Here is a 22,094-nt window from a genome sequence, read left to right as displayed (position 1 = left end):
TGCCTGTTATAGCACTCTTTATTTTAAAATGTAGCTTCTCAGACATTTTGCACAAAGATAATTTAAACATTTTTTAGCTATTAGCTAGTTAACAAAAAATATGTGAATTTCAAGTAATCTGTGACATTCAACTAGGTGAAACAACTTGAGTCAGCACTGGATGTATGTAAGGAAGAACTTACACGGTATTTGAGTCAGACGGAAGAAAACAAGGAGATGTTTCAAAATCAGCTCAAAAAGAAGTCTGAAGAGGTAGGAAATAGGTTGTTTTGGCAACTTTTCTGTGTTACAGAGAAAGCTATTGTTCTGATTGCTTTAATCCGAAATCTTGTGAAATGTGAAACAAAACCTTTGTAGTGTGAATTGTGACTACAATTTAAGCTGGGAGGAATACTATACATCTCGTGATGATCGAGGGGAAAAGCATAACTAAGGAACATTGGATAAACTTAAGGAAGTACCAAGGGAATGAATTTGTTGAAAGAGGTAACAAAATCAAGATTAAAGGGAAGAAATCATTGTCTTAAAAAATGGGGGCGTGCTGTTGCAATATAAACTTAAATTTACATAATTGATTCGCGTTGCAAGTAGCTTAATGAGGAAGATGTCTGAGCATAACCAGTTAAAAAACTTATGTGAGGTTTTTGTCTGTAGTTTCCTCTCCCTTCTACACCCTCCTCCCAAGTCAATTCTGCTCTACTTAATGAGAGACAGGTGTTAGTCAAATGGAGTTTACAGGAATAACTGGGTAGAAATCTGTGCTCTGTATTATGCACAAGCCTATGACACTTACTGTTTCTTTCTAAGTCCTAAAACTTGTTGTTCTTATACTGAATGTGGAGAGACTGTTGCATGATACGGAAGGGTGGCAGGTGTGGCTTTTGTGATGAATACTTCCATGCACAACTGGCAGAGTCACTACCTCCACTTTGGGGTGAGCAGTTAGTGTTTCACTTTTCCTCATACACGTTGTCTGAAGAACATGACTTTTTAGATAATTCCTGCCTTTCATCACTGAGAAATCAGACTTTTCAACATGTTGTGAAGCTAGACACTCAAAATACATGGCTGTTATTGGAATGATCATTGTCATAAAGGGAGAGACTGAACTAAATTTAAAGGAGAAGACAGGGACTTCCTCAGAAATTAAGTAAGAAGAGCGGCAGAAAGAAAAGTAGTTCGGTAATTTATAAATGAGAAATCTTTTTAAAATTTACTGAATATGTTCTTAAGACATTAGCAGTTCAAATGCAGTTAAAAAGCAAGAATTAAAAGTTTTAGGTTGATAAATGACTACTTTGCTCATTTTGTAATGGACAACTGAATGATAAGATGCGTTACATACTGTTGAAACTAATGCACAAAATTAACAGCCAAAATCATACTGAATTTTTAATGAATCTGTGATGATTAAGTACAAAGAGTAGCTGAGTGTGAATAAAAATGCTTTATAGTGATGGAAAGTAAATGTATTTTCAGGTTTGTTATTTACAAAAGGAAATAAAACTGAAAGGTCGTAACCTTCAGGACACAAACGAACAGAATATTCTCCTGCAACAAACTTTGCATCATCAGCAGCAAATGTTGCAGCAAGAAACTATTAGAACTGGAGAACTGGAAGATAATCAAACTAAGCTTGAAAAACAGGTATAGTACTGTTGGAAGTCTGCACAGGGACAATTGTTTTAATTCTTTATATGCATTTTTGTAATACCTTTAGAATCTGGATGTTCATAACTGATTTGATTTTCATTATTTTAGATACATCTAAAATAAAGGATTAACAGTTTGGTTTGTCTTAAAGGAAGTTCTGTGTTTCTAAAAACTCTAGCCCTACTGTGGTTAAGTGCTTGGTAAATTAAGCCCAGGTCTTTAAGGATAAGTGTACTGAAACTCAAAAGATATCTCTAGTTATATTTACTCGAAACCATTTGTCTTTCAGATGTGACTGCAAAGTTCTAGCCTTAAACTATATGCAGTTTGAGAACTGTTTAATTAAAAGTTTCAATGTGTGTATTTGTTAGGAGACAAGGATGTATTTTTCTATGCTGTATAAAATGCTGTTTGTTTGTTTTTTAATATGATTTTAAATAGGTATCTACTTTAGAACAAGAACTTCAGAAACAGAAAGTATATGCAGAAGATGAGTTGAGAAAGGTAGAGGAGAAACTCTACCTAGCTTCCCAGGAAGCAGATTTAAACAGACAAAAGGTGGATGAACTTAACAGCATGATCCGGTAGGTTTTGAATAACTGAGAGGAATATTCTGAATATCAAATATCAAAAAGAAAGATTGCACTCTGAAATGTTACTCAGCTGTGTAGTTAGATCATTTGTTGTTTGTCTGAGCAATGGACTGGACGCTAGACGGAAAATTTCTAACTAGCAGCGGCATGAGGTTCTGTAACAGTCTTCAGATAGAATTGATGTGTGTCCAGGCAACCTATTTAGTCTAAAAATGGTGTCAAAATACAAATTAATTCATAAATATACCAAATTGCTAGTAATTCAGGGAGGGCTTAGTAAGTTTAAAATAAAGCATTGTTTTTATAGCAGAAAAAGACTTCTTTTTGTTGTTGATCCTATCAGGTCTGATATTTGAATAATATGAGTAATAATAAAGTCTCAATAGGATCTTTTCATAACCAACTTTTTTTTTAATTTTAGTGCTTCAACTGAAATTGACAGGATCCATAGTATATCTGTGGCATACCTGTTAACAGAATTCCCCTGGATTCCACAGCATTCATTATTCATGAAAGTATTTGTCTTTTCAAAGCCCAAGGATAAAGATGTGTTGCTTTTGTTGTTACAAGGTTAATTTTGTTCTGGCTGCATCTTCTATTTAGACAAAAAACACTGGAGATGGATGAGTATAAGAATGAACTTACTGGTATGGAAAAAGAAGTAATGCAATTAAAACGAGACGCTGATGACAAAGCAATGCAAATAAATAATTTGGACATCACTTTGAAAGAAGCACGATCAGAACTCAGTGAAAAGACAAGTGAGGGTAATTTAGCTGTTCTGTTTTTCAGTCTTCCTTTAATTGTGCTGTTGTGTAGTGTATTAGGTTTGATGTTTCCCCATTTTACATACTATCAAGCACAGAAGAGTCAGACTATGATAGTTCTGCAGATTTTTCATACTCGCATTTTTTATATGTTGGTAATTCCATAGTTAAAAGACAAACAAACAAAATCCCACAGGCTTATTTTCAAGGAATATCTGCAAAGCCTCATTACTGTGGGATGTACCTTTACTCTGTATGAAATGACTAAGCAGATTGCCTGTGTAAGCTGGTAATGCAGATTCTTAAAGTGGTAATCAAACAAGAAGTTTTAACAAAGGTGTATGCTGTTCATGAAAATTCATCTCTTGTTTAAAAAATAAACAAACATCATGAGAAAGCTTATGGAAATAACAAACTTTATAACCATCCTTCCCCTATTCAATTTTACCATTCTTTTCAACTGGAGGCCTACTAGCAATTCTGTTTGTGTTTTTTATAGCACTGTGTATTAAGTTGCTATGTTGTGTATTTTATGATTTAGGGTGTATTTTCCTTGTTTTAGATATATACTCAAATTTCAGGTCAATCACAGGTTGTGATCTTGATTTAAAAAAACTCAAGACTAACTTCAGAAGTCACTGTTTTTCTGGATTTTACTAAAAAACAGCAAAACTGAAAACTGATTGTGGTCACAAGTGCTAATAGGCAGTGATGTTGCGTAAAGAGCCTTGACTCATGATTAAATACCTTGTGATTTGTTTTGTGTGTGTGTGTTAAATAGTGGCTGATTTAGAAGATAAAGTGCTTCAAAGTGAGACTTGCCACAAGGAAGCATTACAGAAAATAGCAGAACTAGAATCTGCGTTGCAAAAGGCCCATAGAGAATTAAAAGTAATTTCACCGCAGCTTCAGGGATTGCAAGATGCATTGCAGAATGCGCAGTTGTCTCTGGAGGAGAAGCAGGTTGCTATCATGAATCTAACAGCTGAGCTCAGGTAAGTTAGTATCATTTCTGTCATGAAAATTTAGTTATATTAATGTTTGTTTAGGAATAGTGCATAGCCTGGATAGTCTTTTTAAATCTTAACAGCTGTCTATAATCTCTATGTGATTAGTGGTGTGCTTGGTTTTTTTTTGAATTCCAAAGCCACTAAATGGTGTTAATTATGGGGAATTACTTTCTTTTATAGCAAAATTGTCCAGTTTCCTTTCTGACCCTAAACTAAAGTCTATTTACTCTATACTGTTGTTTTTTAAGAATGTTAATGAAATGGTGTCTTGGTAAACAATTAAAAACTTAAAGTTGTGCAGGTGTCTCCAAAAGGGAAATAGCACAGTTATTCTATTTGGTGTTGCTTTTTTACTAAGTAAGTTGAGTCACATTGTAGGGAAACTTGGCTTTAAGTAATAGATCTGATTGTTTTCAAGCTGGATACTTGAAGCTAAGTAAATGAGTGTGCGTTAAGCAGTTAAACATACACGGATTTCAGGTATTGCAAGGGAGAAGTTGAAGACAAAAAACAAGAGCTGCTTGACATGGACCAAGCATTGAAAGAGAGGAACTGGGAACTGAAACAAAGAGCAGCACAGGTCAGATAACTTCGTTACTCACAATTGTTCTTACTGTGTAGTAGTAAATTCTTTAAAAAAAAAAAAATCTGCTAGATTTAATTGCCTTATCACATCGTTCCAGACTATGTTGTTAATTTAGCCACAGTGGCAACCTGAAAACTGGCTGTATGTTCCTGAAGCCTTATGGCAACTGGAAAGATCAAATTGTGCCTTCCCTAAGGGTAGGCAGACTGTTGATATTGTAAATCCATCCCATAATTCCGGTAGTAATAAAGTTGCAGGACATGGGTTGTCATCTTGATGTTTGATGAAAGAGAGCAAAAGTCTGCACTGATGTGTGCTTTGAGATTATGGATTCATTTCCTTATTTGTACTGGAGCATATTTCTTTAGATGTAAAGAAACGTCTGGATATGAAACACATCTTTACCGTGAAGAAATTTTTGTAGCTGACATGAAGCGTTTTCAGTCTTTTGGCTTGACTTCAGGATTTGGTATCCCTTACGGAGAAACTATTCTTCTGTCAAGTATAATTAGCCTTTAGTTTTCTAATAACTGCTTCTTGTATCCAAGACTATTTGAGGAGGGAGAAGAGGGGAGGAAAAACGTAGAAGGAACTGAGACTTTAAGGAGGTCATATCTTCCTGTGAGCTGCTCCAGGAATTCATCAAAGTAACAGGATCTTTTTTTATTTTCTGCTCTGGCAAAATTCGTACTTTCTGCAATGACAGGTACATACAGTGAGATACTAATTAAATTCAGATTAAACTGAGAACTTGGTTTGTATTTTGTGTATCTGATGACCAAACCTTCTGTTATGGGCTTCTTTTTCCCCTAGTTTTTCACTCATCTCTTTGTTTACCTCATGGATTTTTTTTTTGCTTTAAAATGAGATTCATTTTTATATTGACTGTTTAGGAGAATATTTTTTTTTACATTGTAAGAGACGAGTTTAATTATTTTTGCTATATTTTGGAATGTTGCTGCTTAAATTTTGCATAGTAGCTGAAAATAAAATATTTCCTTTTTTCCTTTTTTATATCTAGATTACACAGTTGGATATGACAGTTCGTGAACATAAGGGAGAAATGGAACAACAAATAATTCAGTTAGAGTGCAATTTGGAGAAATCAGAGTTAGAAGTCAAGGAATGTCATAAACAGGTAATTCATGCTTTAAAACAGTTTACCTAACAAATGGCAGTTGATTGTATAAGAATATCTGGTTCTGGGACACACAAGCTGGCCAGGTTTAACTCTGAAGAGGATAACTGGTGCTATATTTTAGGGAAAGGAAGGATACTGTAATATTGTACCAGCAAAAATATTTTATGTTTGTCAATTTTATTAGATTTATAGTTGCCAATTGTATTAAAGAGTTGCTAGTATTAAAATGAAAATTTATTTCTGCTTGGTATGATAATTCCCAAACTCCTCATCTAATATAGAAAAACATTGGCAAAATAGAATTAAAAATCAAAAAGAACCCAAAGTCAGTGTTATTGCAGGATGTGTAAGGCTTCTTAAATTGTTATGAGTTTAGTAAAATATCTGTTCTAATACAATTGAATTTTCTGTTCAGATTGAGAGCTTAGAGAGCAAACTCCAGCATTCTAAGCAGAAACTTCGTGAAAAAGACTTTGAACTGCTCCAAAGAGATCAAGAAATAAACCAGCTGAAGAAGAAAATGGAAAGAAAACAGCAGAGCCTAGAAGCTCTTGAAAAGGTAAAATGTTTCTTGGATTTCAGCCTGTCTTCTCCCTTGCTAACTGCTACTCACAATGCACTGCACAATTCTTAATACTTTTGCCTGTGTGACCGTTTAAGAAACAATGAAGGTTAAACAGCCTTCTCCGTAAACAAAATGGCTGTGAACCCTGTGAAGCTATCCTCTTAAATTTGTGGGTAGAATTCTTTTAAAATACGTTATCAAATTTTTAATGCCATTACTGTAATTGCCTACAAAGAACTGTACAGTGTCTTTTAATTAAGAGTCATTACTACTCCCCTTATAATTATATTGTATATCCTGGTGTTTATGGGATCTTGATTCCCTAGCCAGTTGAATGATTTTTAAAAAGACAAATTTCATGGCATACTGTTAATTATTTGCTTTGTGAAGAAATCAAAATATTGACCATCTTTAATAATGTGATGTTCTGGCTATGGAGCTGCTCTTCCTTGAAATGATATGAAAAAACTGCCATATGATGAGAGTTTCTTGTATCTTAAATATCTATCTTATGAAATAATTGCCTCAAAAGAACACAGAGCTGGCATGCTCATAGGAACTGGAAGAGTTGTTCTGTTTGTATTTGCATGGTAAATGTGAGCATACAAATAAAGAAGACAGCAAATTTTACTTGATGAATTATACAAACACCTGTTTTCGGACATTAAATCAGTCATTAGTGAATGTGTTAAAAATACACTTTTTATGACTGTGTCACTATATGTATATATAAATTTTGTTAAAGCTTTATTTTAAATGTCTACACTGGCTGCTATGAGATATGACACAGAACGTAGATGGACCACAGGTATAGCGTGACATCTCTACAACATTCTAGAGGCTATAAAAATAAAAAGTAATGTTGGAGCTTTGTGTTTGGCTTGTGTTTTTTGTTGTTGCTGTTGCTTTCTTTTTCCCTTCAGGAAGAGAAGAATGAATGTAAATGGCTTGGTATTTCTGATCTTTGAGGTCTGATGTTATTTACCTGTTACAGACAGTGAAAAACCAGGAGAATTGCATTGGAGACCAGTACAGGGAAGCATTAGATTTGTGTCAGCAATTGAAGTTAGAACGAGAACAGCTGCAGCACACTCACTCCGAGCTGCTGGAGGCTCGTCAAATGCTAGTGCAGTCCGAAAGAGAAGCAGACAAACTATCACATGAATTGGAAGAAGTAAACCATTTGTCCCAAGAGAAGGTCACTTCAACATTTCAATTCAGAACTGAAATTTGTTCTGTATGTTCAGTATGAATATAATGTATCATTGGAAATGTTTTTTTTTTTTTTTTTTTTTTTGAAAGGATGCATTTACTTTATTGCTTGAAGTTTATAGCACGTTTTAATAGTTCTGTTTGACACGGGAGTTTCTGAGTTTTGTTTTCCCTTGCCATTTCACAGTAAATAGCAGCTTTTCTGTAAGGAGAAAGTTTCAAAATCTCTTCTTGGTAATTGGGTAATGACAGACAAAGGAAACGCCCAGATTTAAAAATGCAATTGCTGCCAGTGTTTTTTATTTTTTCTTTGTAGAGTTAACCAAACTGTTAACCAAAAAATGGTATTTCCTTTGATATATGGAACAGAAATGGGAAATAGCTGGTATATTTCCATAATTAAGTATCTGCAGGGAACCTGCTCTTAATCAGAACTCACAAAATCGGTATATGTCTTGTCTTTCCTCTTTTCAGTACACAGGTCATAACCAGTTGCTGTTCCTGTTCATTGAAGATGGCTACTTCTCTTTTAGTTCCAGTTATTAAAAAAAATGTACAAAGAAAGTCAGACAGCACTCTAGGTTAGGAGGGAGCATTCATTTGCAAAAATGTACTTTCATCTTTGCCAGTTTTGAATATCTAGAAATGTAGCGCTGCAGCTACGCAGTCCTGTCTAAGCTTTGGAAGTGTTCTCATGAAGAGTAGTTGTGGGTTGTTGTTTTTGTTTGTCTAAAAAATATAAGAAAACAACTTAATTACCATCTATTTCCTGTTTGAGTTACTCCTAGGAAATACAAGTTGTGCTAGGGGAGATTCAGGCTGGATGTTAGGAAATACCACATTTCCAAAAGAGTGGTCAGGCGCTGGAATGGGCTGCCCAGGGAGGTGGTGGAGTCACTGACCCTGGAGATGTTCAAGGAACATTCAGACATTGTGTTGAGGGACATGGTTTAGTGAGATCTGTTGGTGATAGGTGGATGGTCGGACTGGATGATCTTGTAGGTCTTTTCCATCCTTGGTGATTCTATGATTATGAAGTTTCCTGCTTGAATGTTTAACCATATTAACGACGAGCAAAATCCCTCCTATTTAAAGGAATGTGACTCTACCAGTGTTACTCAATAGGCTTATATTTGGCTTAAGTACTAAGAAAAAAATCAGTGCACCTTTTTGACTGCCTTGTTCTAGGCCCTGTTCCACTGTTGATTCCATATGAACAAATACAGAAATGGCTAACCTTGTCACGCTTCTTTGCGTACAACTCTGATTCACTTACCACCTATAATTTTTTGAGTGTAAATAATGTGTTGTATTTACAATGTTTTTCAGATACAGGCGTGATTCATAATGTGTTTTTCTGTTCTTCAGGAATCTCGTGCAAACCGTCTGGCAGAAGAACTGGCTGCTGCCAAAGCTCGTGAAGTTCAACTAGAACTACAAATGCAATCTGAGATAAGCAAGCTTTCTGCAGAAATAAGTTCATTAAAAGATGCTTGTCGGATAAAGGTATATATCAGAACTGAAGCAGCTCCTGCCGTTTTGATTATTTTATTTGTCTGTTTCTTTTCCTAGAATAAGACATCTGAGAAGTTGTCTGTGAAGTCGCTGAAAGCTTCTGATGTCTGTGTGGGGGAGGCGGTTGGCTGTATCCTAGCTGAATAGGAAAGTTCTTTAGATAAAAGACACTGCAGATAAAAGCAGTGTCAGCTCTTCCATGTTGACTTCTGTTAAGGAGATGATATAGGATAGTCAAGGTCTGGATAAGAAAAGGACAGAGCCTGCTGCTGTCCTTCAGACACGTCACTAACATTTACAACTTCTCCTAACACTTTGAGGCTGATTCTGAAGGAGAACGTTTCCTACCTAGTGCCTGTAGAACTACTGACTAGATGCTTCCTTTCCAGACAAAAAAAGTGGTCTGTTAAAAGAATAAACATATGTTTTTTTGAATCAGCAGCTGATACAGTTAGGCATAACTGCTTTCTATCAACTAGTTATATTTGGACAGGGAGAGGGTAATAGAGCTTTGTAAGCCATTTATGGTTTCTGTGTTTTTATTTATCAGCTGAGATGCCAAAGGTACCTATTTAGTTTATTTGAATCTTCAAGGAATTACCTAGTTGCCTATGGAGTTCATTTCTAAATATTTAAGATATGGACATCAATCCAAAAGTAAACTCACCTGTCCATTTCATGTCATTAAAGAATTAAGCTCTAAGATAATGAATCCAGTGTATTCCTGGATTCTTCTTTCTCTCACAGTGAGTGATATGAGCGCACGTAAGGTTATTTTCCCGTGATACGTTCTTTCTCATCAAAGAAGTACTTCTGGATAAAACTCTGAGCTGGATGAAGGTTGCATAAATAAAAAGTAAAAAGAAAAAAATAAAATCCAAAGGAGTAAGCTAGATGCACAAAACGCTAATGAGATTCTCTCTGATAGGAAATTTGGGGGTATGGGAACAAAACATTTTACTTGGGCTCTTTGGGCAAGGTATTGGTTATAGTTATTGTAGTTATCAATAGTTCACCTAATTAAGGGGATTTACTATACCAGTTTAAGTCTTATTAATCACCCTTTGACATCAAGCTTTGTAAAAGCAGTTTTGCATAGGGGATTTGTTTCTAAAAGTCTGTCCATCGGAGTGCAAAGACCTTCATACTTTTGAATTGAAAATATTAACATGCTTATGCTTCTAATTAAAAGGAACCTTGGAGACGTCTATGTTACAAGGATTCTTTTCTGCATTCTATATTAAAGTAGGGAGTTATTTCATACTTAGATTCAGAATAACTTCTCCTAGCATTCAGGAAACTACTCATTGTTTTTGCAAAGGAAAAATGAGGCCCAAGAAAGATATGAAGCTGTGTGAATATTCCTACTCTAGCTATATTCCTTCAGAGACTTATGATGAAGAAAATTAAATTTCAAGTTTGTTTTCATTTTGGTTAAGTGGATAGAAAACTAAATTTTAGAACCATTCTGCATAAAAATATTACAAGGGTTCTACCTTCATCCTGAATATATAGGGTTGCTTCAATGTTTGAAAATGTGGTATGTATAAACATAATGTAAGAAAAAATGTTCTCCATTAGTAAAACATTTTTATTGCAGACTGACTGACCAATCTTCCACAAAAACTTTGTGCTAGTTCTAAAATCTCAATTACCTGATGTATCTGGGGAAATGGATGTGGGTGGATGTGTTTATTTTCTGGGGCCAGGTGGTATGGATGGTTTGTAATCTGTTTCTTTTCCCCTTAATACACTACTTTCCTGATATAGGGGGATATATCAGTGCAGGTTAGAAATTCTGTTTGTTACCTTGCTAGGGTTGATTTCTCTCTTGGTCCACTCTTGTCCTTCTGAGATTCATAGAATAGCGAGGTCAAAGATTTCTTCAGTTAGGTTGTTTTATTCTCTGCTCTAATCTGTGGTGAAGATCTTGTTAAAATAAAACACTGTTGAAGTTACTTTCTTTATTTAAAAGAAGTTACTTTCTTTATTTAAAAGATTGAAAAGATGAGACAATTTACAGTGGCAGAGGACTCTTATGACAAATTAATCTTCTGTGGCCAAAGTTTCTTACTGTAAAAATAAATAAAATTTTATTAGTTATACCAAGTGAAGAACAAAAAAAAATTAAGTGTATGTTTCCCCAAATCAATCTTTAATTTTTACAATGGTTTTCTCATATTGCTTAAACTTGAGAAGCTTACTCATGAGAAAGACCAAGCAAAAAGACAGATATCAACAGAACACCAGAAATTTGGTTCTTACCATCTGAGTGAACAGTTGCAGCAGATGAAGCGAGAGTTAGAAGAGGCTCAAGACAATGTCACGAATCTGCAGCTACAGCTTCAGGTGAGAGATGAAATGGTTTGTGTTGCAAGTGAAACACTACTTGTTAAGGTAAGCTGACTTACCCACCCATTATATGTAAAACATCTAAGGCAAGTTCTGTACGCATAAACAGAAGATCATTTACCAAGAGAACTGAACAAAGTGATTGTAATTAATCAGTTATATTTTTGTTTTTAAGTAATTATGGAGGAACATGAAATAACCATAATGCATGGAAGTTTAGGTCCTTAAGGTCTAAAGCATTCATCTTAGCCAAATTCATAGGTATGATTGAGGTTTTTTTTCTTATGTGAAAGACACTGAAGGACTACAGGGATGATTCTGTGTCATCTAAGACTTGGGTGGGTCACATATTATAATGTGATGTTACCAAATATTGGGGTGGTCGATACATTACACAGCATTGACTACTGTAAATGCTGCTGCTGTGGATTATATACTGGAGAGATTGTTTTGTTAATCACCTCAGGCTCCTATTCATTTGTTTTACTTTTTTAATAAATCAACTGCCAAATAATTAAGTTTAGAATGCAAATCTATTTTAAAGGGGGGAAAAAAGCTGAACCATTAGAAGTTAACAAAAAAACAACAAAAAAAACCCCACCCTGTAATTGACCATATTTCGTGGAATCATAGAATATCCCAAGTTGGAAGGGACTCAGAAGATTCATCAAGTCCAACTCCTAATTTATTTATTATATTTATTTCTGTTTATTTCATAAAATCCAGAATACTCATGAACTGGGTAAAATCTTATTAATGTATAGGTGCAAATTATAGGCTTTTTTCCTCAAACATGACAGAAATACTTCAATACTGTTGATGCAGGTTTTGCAAACGCTTCCTGTGTTGTCAGAAACTTAGGTTGTTAATAACAACAATCTGGTTCACAGTGAAACCTCAAGCCTTATGTAGAGGAGTTATTTCAAGAGACAGTACTCCTTGAAATTGTATAAAATTTTGTACAATTTATTTTTGTGTTAATATTTCTTTTCAAAATTTGCTGTGTAATAATTTCCTACTTAACTCCCAGAACTTAATAAATTAAAAAAAATCTGTAAGCAGTGTTCATTTTGAAAGAAAATCAATTCTGTTGACAGAACAGTAAACAAATGCATTAATAACTTCAGTTTAGGGGGCAGAATTTCGGAAAGAAGCCATGGACTTGAGATCTGCAGGTAGCAGGCTTCATTTGTTAAAATAATCTTCAAAATGAAAAGTAATATCGTAGTGCAAAAAGATTCAGATATGGTAAGTTGAACTCAAACAATTTAAAGAGGCTCTGATCACAGTTCTTTTGTTTTAGGTTTGAGAATGATGAAGAAAGAAATATTGGCTGTTGGACAACAGTAACTCTTGAATGCTGTTGCTGGCAACATAATAGTGCATTCTATGAAGAAATTTCAGTATAGTATTTGTAGACAATGAATGTATTTGTGCTGGTGCAAAATCCAGTCTTAATTTTCCAAACATTTTTGTGATTATTGCCTTAATATATTCACTTATTTTATTTTTCAGAAATAAAGCTTATTTTTAAGTATGTTGAGTTGCAAGACCTAATTTCAGCTGTATTTCTTTTCCCAGGGGTTTTAAATGGCATTCTTTTGTTGCACATCTAATTAAGAGCACAGTGGTGTTACCTTTTTAACGGATTTTCTTAAGGAATAGATTTTTGTTTATTAGTCTCTGTAACATTGTATGTTGAATACAGTCATTAAAATGGACCTGTTTGTAAGATGATTTAGGGCATTGATTTGATCATAAATAGACTGCAGGAAATTATGCTTGCTTCATTCCAGCCAGTGTCTTTCAGATGTAAAGATGTGTGAGACAGAGCCAGAGGATTTTAATGTTGTTGTTTTTTCTAAACTAAAATCATAGTAAAAATATTATTGATTCAACTATACATTCCAAAACTTTATTTGCAGGTTTTCAAAAAAATGTTGTACTATATAGCTAGTATAAATGGTTAGTGACTCCAGTCTTTAACACTGGTATTGGCATAAGCATCAGAAAGCATAAACATGGTTATGAGGCCTAAATTGGAGTCGGATTGGTACAAGTATGACTTATGCACATTAAGATAGATTTATAATTTGGGTAATCCAGTTAACAAAAATTAACGTGTTGCAATTTAAGTCTTAAGCCTGAGTTAGGTGTTGACTATATTAAGAGTGCATCTCAGCCTGAAAAAAAACTAGCTCTGTTATTTCAGGAGCTCTGCAGGTAGAAGCGTGCTAAACTCCTTGGTTGCAGATAGGCCACTTTAACTAGATATGTGAACGTACTCCACAATTCTAACTACTCAATTTCCGGTGGTTATACAAAATCAGGTGCACATTTTAAAACTGTTGACAAGTTGCTCTCACATGAAATATTTATTCTGTGGTTTCAGATTATTTTTCCATTATGAAAATTAGGATGTCATGAAAAATACTGTTTTGTTACAGAAATGACTGTATTGTGTGTTTTACATCAACCTCTTTATTTCTTAAATATTTTTTATTTATTTATTTATTAAAACCAGTGGAATTAATTGGACCAGTGTCATAATTGAAAAATATTTTTTCTTCTTGTTAAGCAGATCAGTTTGCCTAGAAATTTGTACATCAAACCTCAGACTGATGTTTTAAAATGAAGGAACATATAAGCCCCTCAAGCCAGGATTTCAAGGGGAAAATAAAACCTCTCTGTAATTATGGTTGTGTCACCACACTAGTGGAATTCCACTAATGTGGTGTTGCATAAAGCCTCACTTGCCCCTCCTACAAGCACTAAATATAAATGTGCATGAGCAGCAAAAGCAATTTTCTTAATAGCTGGATCAGCCAAACAGTGTTTGTACTATAATTGTGTATGTGAATACTAAAAGCTCCGGTAACACTGTGGGCCAAGCCTGATAAATACGAAGAATCATAATTATATTTCATTACAAACTTTTGATGCTGCGTTGTTGTTTTGTTGTTGGTCTGAGAAGTTAATAATTGCACTTGTTGTACTGTCTACATTGATTTCTTCATTTGGAAAGCTAACATAATTTCAGGTAAATGTTTCTGTGGAGTCCTATTCTTGAGTTACTGGCTAGTTTACATCTACGCAAATCCTGGAAAGTTCATTCTTGTGAACTGTGTTGCACTGACATGGAGTTACTGTCTCTTGGAAAACTTTATTCTTGAATCTGAATTGAAATGGTTCAAAGACTTCAGTGATTGCAAAGGTGTAGTGAAGGTGACGTGTTCTGAGTCTTCCTGGCTGATTGTCTCTGTTGGTATACTTGCTCACTTTCTCTTGTCTTTTATGGGAGCAGTGCCAGAAAGAAATGTGAGGAACACGTCTAAACAACTTCTCTTTCTAAATCCACATTACATTTTTCAATTTACTTTTTTTTTAAAAAAAAAAGCCTGTTAGGACTCTTGAGTTACAAACATTCCTATAAGAAGAAGACATTGGGGGAATAAAATCATGTGTTGCTCTATTTCAAACGAATGGTTAGTGCATTAAGCATAGGAAGTCTGAACACCTTTAGCAGAAGGATCATGTTTTGAATGTTTGATATGAGTGGCAGACTCAACACTAGAGACTGGTTGTGACTGTGGCAAGGCTTTTTCTTCCAGTGGTGTACAAACTAATTATTCTGCTATTTAAAATAAGTCTTTTGTAGTTTACACGCTTCATTTTAAAGACTAATCTTGTTTTGTATTAAATACAGTCCATATTGACAATGCAGATTATAAGCTCATGCAGGAGCATCTGTTTCTGTTTTTGTCTAGTTGGAGATTATCCCTTAATCATGCAGGGTCTAGGTGTGCATTTTTGGATTTGCTGACTCAGGAAAGCTGGAGATAGCATTAAAGGCCAATGAAATACTGCAGGTGCATTTAGGTTGCTGCTCCTCTGAGCAAGAACTCTTGCTTGAACCACACAGCTGAAAGAATGGCAAGAAGAAACGTCCTTATTACAGGTTGCTCCTCAGGAATTGGATTGGCCTTAGCTGTAAAAATGGCAAAAGATGATCAGGAAAGATTTAAAGGTAACAATATTTCTGTTATTTATCTTTATTACAGATACATATACTTTTCAATGCAATAGTTTTGGTTTTTTCCCCATTCTTTAACAGATGATTGTATTCACTCTGACTTTTCTTGTCAGTTTCCCCCTTCCTATTGTCAAGAAAATACAGTGCAGTGAAAATATACCACTCCTGTAAGCAAATAGTGTTTTTCGACCTGTATTGAAGCTTGAACACTTGCGTCAACTGAACAGATGTCTCTCTCTCTCTCTCTCTCATGCTTGTAGTTAGCGTGGCTTCTGGCTACTAAAAATTTTGTTGAATGAAATGTACCTGCCAATTTGAAGGCCAAAGACATTAATTTAGAAGAAAAAATAATAATCTTATAGTTATTTTCTCTAACGTGTTTCATTATTCTAACGCTGTGCAGCCGTAAGAGGGTGTGCAAAAGAACTGACATATTTGCTGTGACTGAAAATGGATGGCAAGGTGAATACAGCAGCCTGCAAGGAAATCAGTTTGTCATCCTTACAGCATTTTACTGCTAGGGGGATGGTTGCAGATTCATATTTTTATGGATAATTATGGTACAGTAACAATAAAACTAATATTTATTTGGGGAAGTCACTTGCATAAATGAACATTTTTGCAACTTGAGGAAGCAGCTCTCATTTTTAATAGCTATGTTATTTTTGTTAACATGTGATTAAAAAAAAAAATCATATATAGACTCCAACATTATGTTTGGAATACTAAAAATGACTTAGCAGCCTGGCTCGGTACTCCTTATTTGAAGTTTTCCTGATAATAGTATCCTGATATGCCATGTGTTTTACTTTGTGCATAGTGGTTTAATTCTCCTTTTTAATTTCTTGAAGGTTTCAGAACCAGATTCTGGAGAATTATTGCTATTATATATTGAAAATAGAATCTTCTTACTTCAAGTTTTTATCTGGGTTCTATTACTAACATTTAAGATCTAGATGAAAAAATATTCTTTAATATTTCTCAGTAACTGCCACAGGAAAGGTTTTAGTTCTGATCGACTATGGCTTCTGCTGTGTTGCAGTGTATGCCACAATGCGGAATCTGGCCAAGAAAGATGCACTCGAGGAAGCTGCAGGTCATAAACTGGGCAAAACCCTGGAAATTAAACAACTGGATGTCTGTGATGAACAGTCCATTAAAACTTGTGTGAATAGTATCCCTGACAGAAGGATTGATGTCCTAGGCAAGTACAGGATGTGAACAGATAAGTACTATTTGTCTCCTCAAATACACTGGAGAAGCTTCATTGGTGCATTTTTTCAAGTGATTAAAGTAATTGTCATTACATATTTTATTCTGTTCATGATACTTAAGTCTTTGTGCAGACATGAATTAAATCTCACTGTGCTTCTGTGAAGTCGGGAAGCTCATTTTCTTTTTTTACAGAGGAGAGGCTTGATTGCAGAAAGTGTCTTGGATAAGATGATGCAGATCTTTGTAATAGAGTGTGAGAACTTTTGTACATGAAGATGTAGATTTGGGCAAGACTTACTGCTCTATAGATCAAGCACAGCCCTGTTAGTGCTGTCTAATAAGAAAGTGATAGCATTAGGAAATCAGCAAGTAGAACAAGAAATGCAAAATAAGAGTACTTTAATTTGGTGTGGAGAATTATAGTTGTACTGTGAAAATAATTCAGCAGTTAGTGCTCTCATACTCTTTTGCTAAAAGTAAACACTGGTGTCTTAAGATGGAAGATGCTTACACCCTCAAGAATGAAATCTCAGAGAAAATCATGGACTTTCTTTTGATAAATCTTAAAGAACTGTTTAACAAAATACATTTGCGAACTGTATTATGATCTAATTTCTAAAACACGGTAGTTTTATTGTAAAATGCCTGCTCTACCAGTCATTCCCAATATTTGGGAGACAAAAAAACAAAAAACAAACTGTGAGGGTATTGTGTGTGTTTTTTAAAGATGGATGTATTACAAACAAACAACACCTAAAAGTCTAAAATACCACCGAATCTGTCTTCTTTTGGAATAGATTGAAGACTTTGTTCATTACTATGGGCATTGGCTATAGACTCTAATTCTTGCTGCTGAACAATGAACTAACATAGATGGTTCTTGACTCATTTTCCTGTAATCCTTTTCTAATTTAAAGAAAAAAGACTGAAATAAATTGAAGTGCAAAATATAATTGGATTAAAACTGTAATTAAATAGAAGTGTATTTGCACAGCTTGAGTTATACAATAACACTTTTTTGTTTTAACCTTTTCTTTAAAGATTATTTAAGGATCCTTTAATGCCTAATCCTTTTACTTTTAAATGCTTTTCAGTGAAGATGACAAGTTTATGTTTCGGAAAGTTATTGGTCACTGTTGTCTTCCATTTTGTGCAGTTAGCAATGCTGGAATGGGGCTCATTGGACCAATTGAATGTCAGACTATCGATGAAATGAAAACTGTGATGGATACCAACTTCTTTGGACTGGTTCGACTCCTGAAGGAGATTTTGCCTGACATGAAGAAGAGAAAGAGCGGGCATATAGTTATAATAAGCAGTGTTATGGGAATACAAGGCAAAGTGGTTGTTTTTTTTTTCTTTATTCTTAGCGTTCAGTATTCGAAATCTAGGGCGTAACTCTTAGCTGAAAAAAATGTAGGAGCTAGCGTATCAGACTACTGTGCTCTATAATGCTGAAGATCCAGCTATTCGATGGACAGCATTTGGATGGTGTTTTTATGCATTCCAATAACCAGCTACTATGCACAACTACTCAAGACATTTAAACAACAATATCTACAGTATTTTTATTTCCATGGGAGTAAGGCTATCAGTTTTAACTCCATGTCTTATTTTTTTTTTATTTATTATTAATTACTAGAGATTGTCTGAAAAACAGGATTTAGTAGTATGACTTTTTACCGTTGGAAAAGGTTGTGGGGATGGGCAAACATACTTACTGCACCCTGCAGTGTGGTAAACGAACAGAATCCAGTAACGTCCTGGACTACTGTACCACCTTTTAGTAAAGTTTCCTCTCATAAAGCTCCACAGAGCCAGTTTTAGCAAAGAGTAATCATGTTTCTACTCTCATGTTCAACCTCGTCTAACTATATATGTTGCAATTACTAAGACAGTGGCATTAATCCTGTTCTGGTGAGAAGATTCCTAAGGCAAACTGCAAGGGTTGTTATTGTTTAATACAGTACTTCTCATTCTCCTAAATAGATTGTTATACTTCTTTCTCCAAGTCCCTCCAATGCAGACTGGATCTTTTGCGTAATCAAATCTCCCACATTGCTCAGCATCTGTTTATTTATGGTCTATTAAAAGTATTGCTGATAAATAATGTGAATGGTATTGTGTATATAAATGCATATTGTATATGCACTTCTACACATTAGACTACAAAATACTTATGATCCAAAGAGATCATAGCATCAGCCAGGAGGAAAAATACTAGTCAGTCATGTTTTCCTAGTATAAGCAATTTTGAGAACATATGCAAATAAATCAGTAGTGATTAGTATGGTTAGTGTTGTTTTGCTAGAACGATATACGTAGGTGGTTGGTTTTTTTTTATGTTTTCCGAGCAAGACTGTAGAAATTCTGGGGATATGCAAATGTTTTTAAAAGTAAAATAATTGCATGTTAAATACAATTGAATTCTCACTGTTCCATTTGTCCCATTAGGTATCTTATTTAATGATGTTTATGCTGCATCTAAGTTTGCGGTGGAAGGATTCTGTGAAAGTTTAGCTATACAAGCACTCAAGTTCAAGCTGCAGTAAGTATTGATCCACAGATGTAAACTATTCTTGAGACAGTTTGAGATTATGTCCAGAGCTACCAAACAGATCCTTAAAGCTTACTGCTATCTAAGAGAAGCAGACTGAGGAACCCAGGGAAACTGGGCATCACAAAAGGCATAGAGATGTCCACATTCTTCACATGCATAAGCAAATAAAGTTTTCATACTAAAATAAACATACTGTCATGGGCAAGAAAATGCTTTTACCTATGAATAGTTTATTTCATACTTCTGAAAACAGATTCTTGCATATACTAGAAAAAATATTATAGTACCAACCTGTATTATTTTCCTTTTGAAAAGGATCTAGAGATAAAGATAAAAAGGTCAAGGACTCGGAGGGAGACAGAGAAGTAGAAGGAGGGAGGGGAAAGAGGAAGATCACATACAAATTCATCAGAATGGAACACGGGGCGAGATTTCTACTGGGACGGGAATTGGAAGGAAAGCAACAAGAATGTGGTGTAGTATTTCTTAATGTTTAAGACAGTATTTTAAGAGAATGGTCTTGTTCATTGTGGTACTTCGGTGCTGGATATGTCACGTTTATTCACACAGGAACTATTTTGCGTGTGAAATCCAAGAACTGTTAAACATTACTTGCATCTGTGTGTGCTTGAGTGCTTAGCCCTTGTGCTCTTGGAGAAGAGACAGCTGCTGACATGCGATTCCAGAGACAAAGCTGCCTCCAAACTTTGATTTTTGCATAAGGCTCTGAAAAGTCTGGAGGGATTTAAAATAAATACTATAAAAAGATTATAAGACTTGTAAGACTACATTAGTTCTGAAGAAGAGCCTGCCCAAAATTCAACTCTGGAAAGAGGTCCTATCCCAAAGAGTGTTTTGATAAGCATTGTGATTGGTTAATTACTATCTGAGAGCAGAACTAGAAAAGAGCTGACCAGTAACTGTATTTCTGTGACTTGTTATAGTACCTGCTGATCAAAATCAGATGTTTTGTATTTGTCAGCAACCAAATCTGTCTGTCAACAGCAAAATTCTCAGTATTTTATGTAACATTGTAGGGGGATCTACAAAACACTGACAACTTGACAAAAAGTTCACGTCTGGGTAACTCCACTCTTTCAGCTACTACTAACATTATCGTGGGAAAACTATTAACAAAAACAATTAATGTGGGATTTTGTCCAGAAAGTAGAAAGGAATGAATTTTTCATGATCTTTAAATTATTTTTCTTTGTATTTCTGAAGTTCTTGTGGATAAATAATCCTCAGATTCCACAGTTACAAGATAGCAAGTAGCAACTGCACTCGCTTCTGTCGTGAATTAACTTACAGTGCTTCCCTGAAAGATATGCTATATAGATTTTCTATACTGTGTGGACGGATAGCAGCTTCAGACCAATAATGTGATATGGGCCACCTTGATAAGATATACTGTTCCTATTGTTTGCTAGCTCAAACTCAGATTGCAACTCTTCAATATACATTTTTAAGAAGCATAGAAAGGTGCATTTCACATGGAGAACAGTAACAATCTGTACACCTTTGCTTTTGGATAGGTTAAGTTTGATTGAACCAGGTCCAGTGGTTACAGAATTTGAAAGAAAAGTGTTTGAAGACGGAATGAAAATGGATCTTTCAGCTGCAGATGAGGAAACAGCTGACATGTTTACTAATATCTACCTTAAAAATTACAAACAAATTTTCCAGAGCCTAGGACAAAGTGCTGAGGAAGTTGCAGAGGTAACTCATCAACAAATCTCGTTTTTCTTCTTAATTTAAGAATGCACTGGTTCATTGGTTGTTTTTGTTGTTTTGTATAAGTGTTAGATTTAATTAAACTGTATTTATGCTACTTAAAAGAATTTTAAAAGCTTAAGAGAATCTCGAGTTGTAAACAAAACCCTCTAGAATATTAAAGAAATATTTTTCTTTCCCTTGCTGTGAAGTGCAGTGTTCTGATCCTTTCCTAGTGAACGTAGTTTAACTATCTACCCACTGTGAGCACATAGGGATAATTTTGGAAGGCTGTGCAGGATACTTTGTGTAAAGTGCTATCACTGTGGTTTACAGGAACAGAAACAGGATTATGAATAAATATTTCAAGCCTTAAATATTTGAATAAAACATTCTAATGAAATTCTAATAAAGCTGCATATAGCATTTCACACAATTTTAGCATTCATCTACTTCTACTTAAATGAAAACTAGATTTTCAATTTACTATTTTAGTAAAGGTTCTTTAATGATTCCATTTCTCATTCTTGGCAGCATACAGTAAAGATAATACTTGCAGAAAATCCACCTTTTCGTCATCAGACCAACACCTTGTATACACCTATGACAACACTGAAATATGCAGATCCAAATGGAGATCTACCCATTGATATATTCTACAAAATGGTTTTTCATCATGACAAAATCTTCAGTGCAAGTCTTAACTTCATCAAATTGCTGAGGTGGAGAAGCAGAAAAAGCTTTGACCTGGGAAAATCCTCATCACAATAAGTATGAGATTGTGCAAGCTGGAAATATTTGTTATAGCTACTGCTAACACCATGTTGTTGTTTGTCCTGTAACTGTATAAAGGCATTCAAGACCTTTGAGCTTACTTAAGATATTCACCTCAGTATGTTTATGTTTAGTCTGCAGAACCTTAACATTAAAATCCTCTATCCACAGGTTTAGTCCATTTAGCAACTGCTATTTAGAATTCTCTTTTCATGGAAAGATGAACACTGACTTAAATTCTTAAATATTTAATATCAACCTGCTTCCATTCACTTATAATGTAGCACACAGTGAGATGTGTACTGTATGAGGCTATTACGAATCTATAAATAATTGTATTTGATATATGAAAAAGTTTCATCAATCTTAACAACTAGAGCATTCAACTATTCATTATTTCTATTG

The 22,094-nt window shown here is 34.7% G+C and overlaps 2 protein-coding genes across 9 annotated transcripts in view; both read left to right on the top strand.

The window, feature by feature from the left end:
* Positions 1-15,298, top strand: part of CCDC18 (coiled-coil domain containing 18) — a 30,103-nt gene extending 14,805 nt beyond the window's left edge. For 4 of the 8 annotated variants that reach the window (XM_021404776.1, XM_021404778.1, XM_021404773.1 and 1 more), the window contains exons 17-28: positions 136-252; positions 1,480-1,647; positions 2,095-2,237; positions 2,850-3,013; positions 3,795-4,008; positions 4,504-4,603; positions 5,631-5,747; positions 6,166-6,309; positions 7,310-7,552; positions 8,896-9,033; positions 11,242-11,391; positions 15,162-15,298. In XM_021404776.1, coding sequence (XP_021260451.1) covers positions 136-252; positions 1,480-1,647; positions 2,095-2,237; positions 2,850-3,013; positions 3,795-4,008; positions 4,504-4,603; positions 5,631-5,747; positions 6,166-6,309; positions 7,310-7,552; positions 8,896-9,033; positions 11,242-11,391; positions 15,162-15,179 — 1,716 coding nt within the window. In that variant the 3' untranslated portion in view covers positions 15,180-15,298. Of the gene's footprint in view, positions 1-135; positions 253-1,479; positions 1,648-2,094; positions 2,238-2,849; positions 3,014-3,794; positions 4,009-4,503; positions 4,604-5,630; positions 5,748-6,165; positions 6,310-7,309; positions 7,553-8,895; positions 9,034-11,241; positions 11,392-12,697; positions 12,932-15,161 lie in introns of those variants that run through there. The other 4 variants (XM_021404781.1, XM_021404779.1, XM_021404777.1 and 1 more) reach the window with 3 other exon arrangements.
* Positions 15,293-22,062, top strand: LOC110402562 (retinol dehydrogenase 8-like). The gene is made up of 6 exons (XM_021404807.1): positions 15,293-15,421; positions 16,470-16,631; positions 17,799-17,978; positions 19,097-19,190; positions 20,738-20,921; positions 21,450-22,062. Exons 1-6 carry the CDS (start codon positions 15,325-15,327, stop codon positions 21,684-21,686), a joined length of 954 nt encoding a protein of 317 aa, XP_021260482.1. The 5' UTR covers positions 15,293-15,324; the 3' UTR covers positions 21,687-22,062.

This window comes from Numida meleagris, chromosome 7 (genome assembly GCF_002078875.1).
Source record: "Numida meleagris isolate 19003 breed g44 Domestic line chromosome 7, NumMel1.0, whole genome shotgun sequence".
Classification (NCBI taxonomy): domain Eukaryota; kingdom Metazoa; phylum Chordata; class Aves; order Galliformes; family Numididae; genus Numida; species Numida meleagris.
The sequence above is the reverse complement of the archived record's forward strand: the minus strand, read 5'-3'. Positions and strand labels throughout refer to the sequence as shown.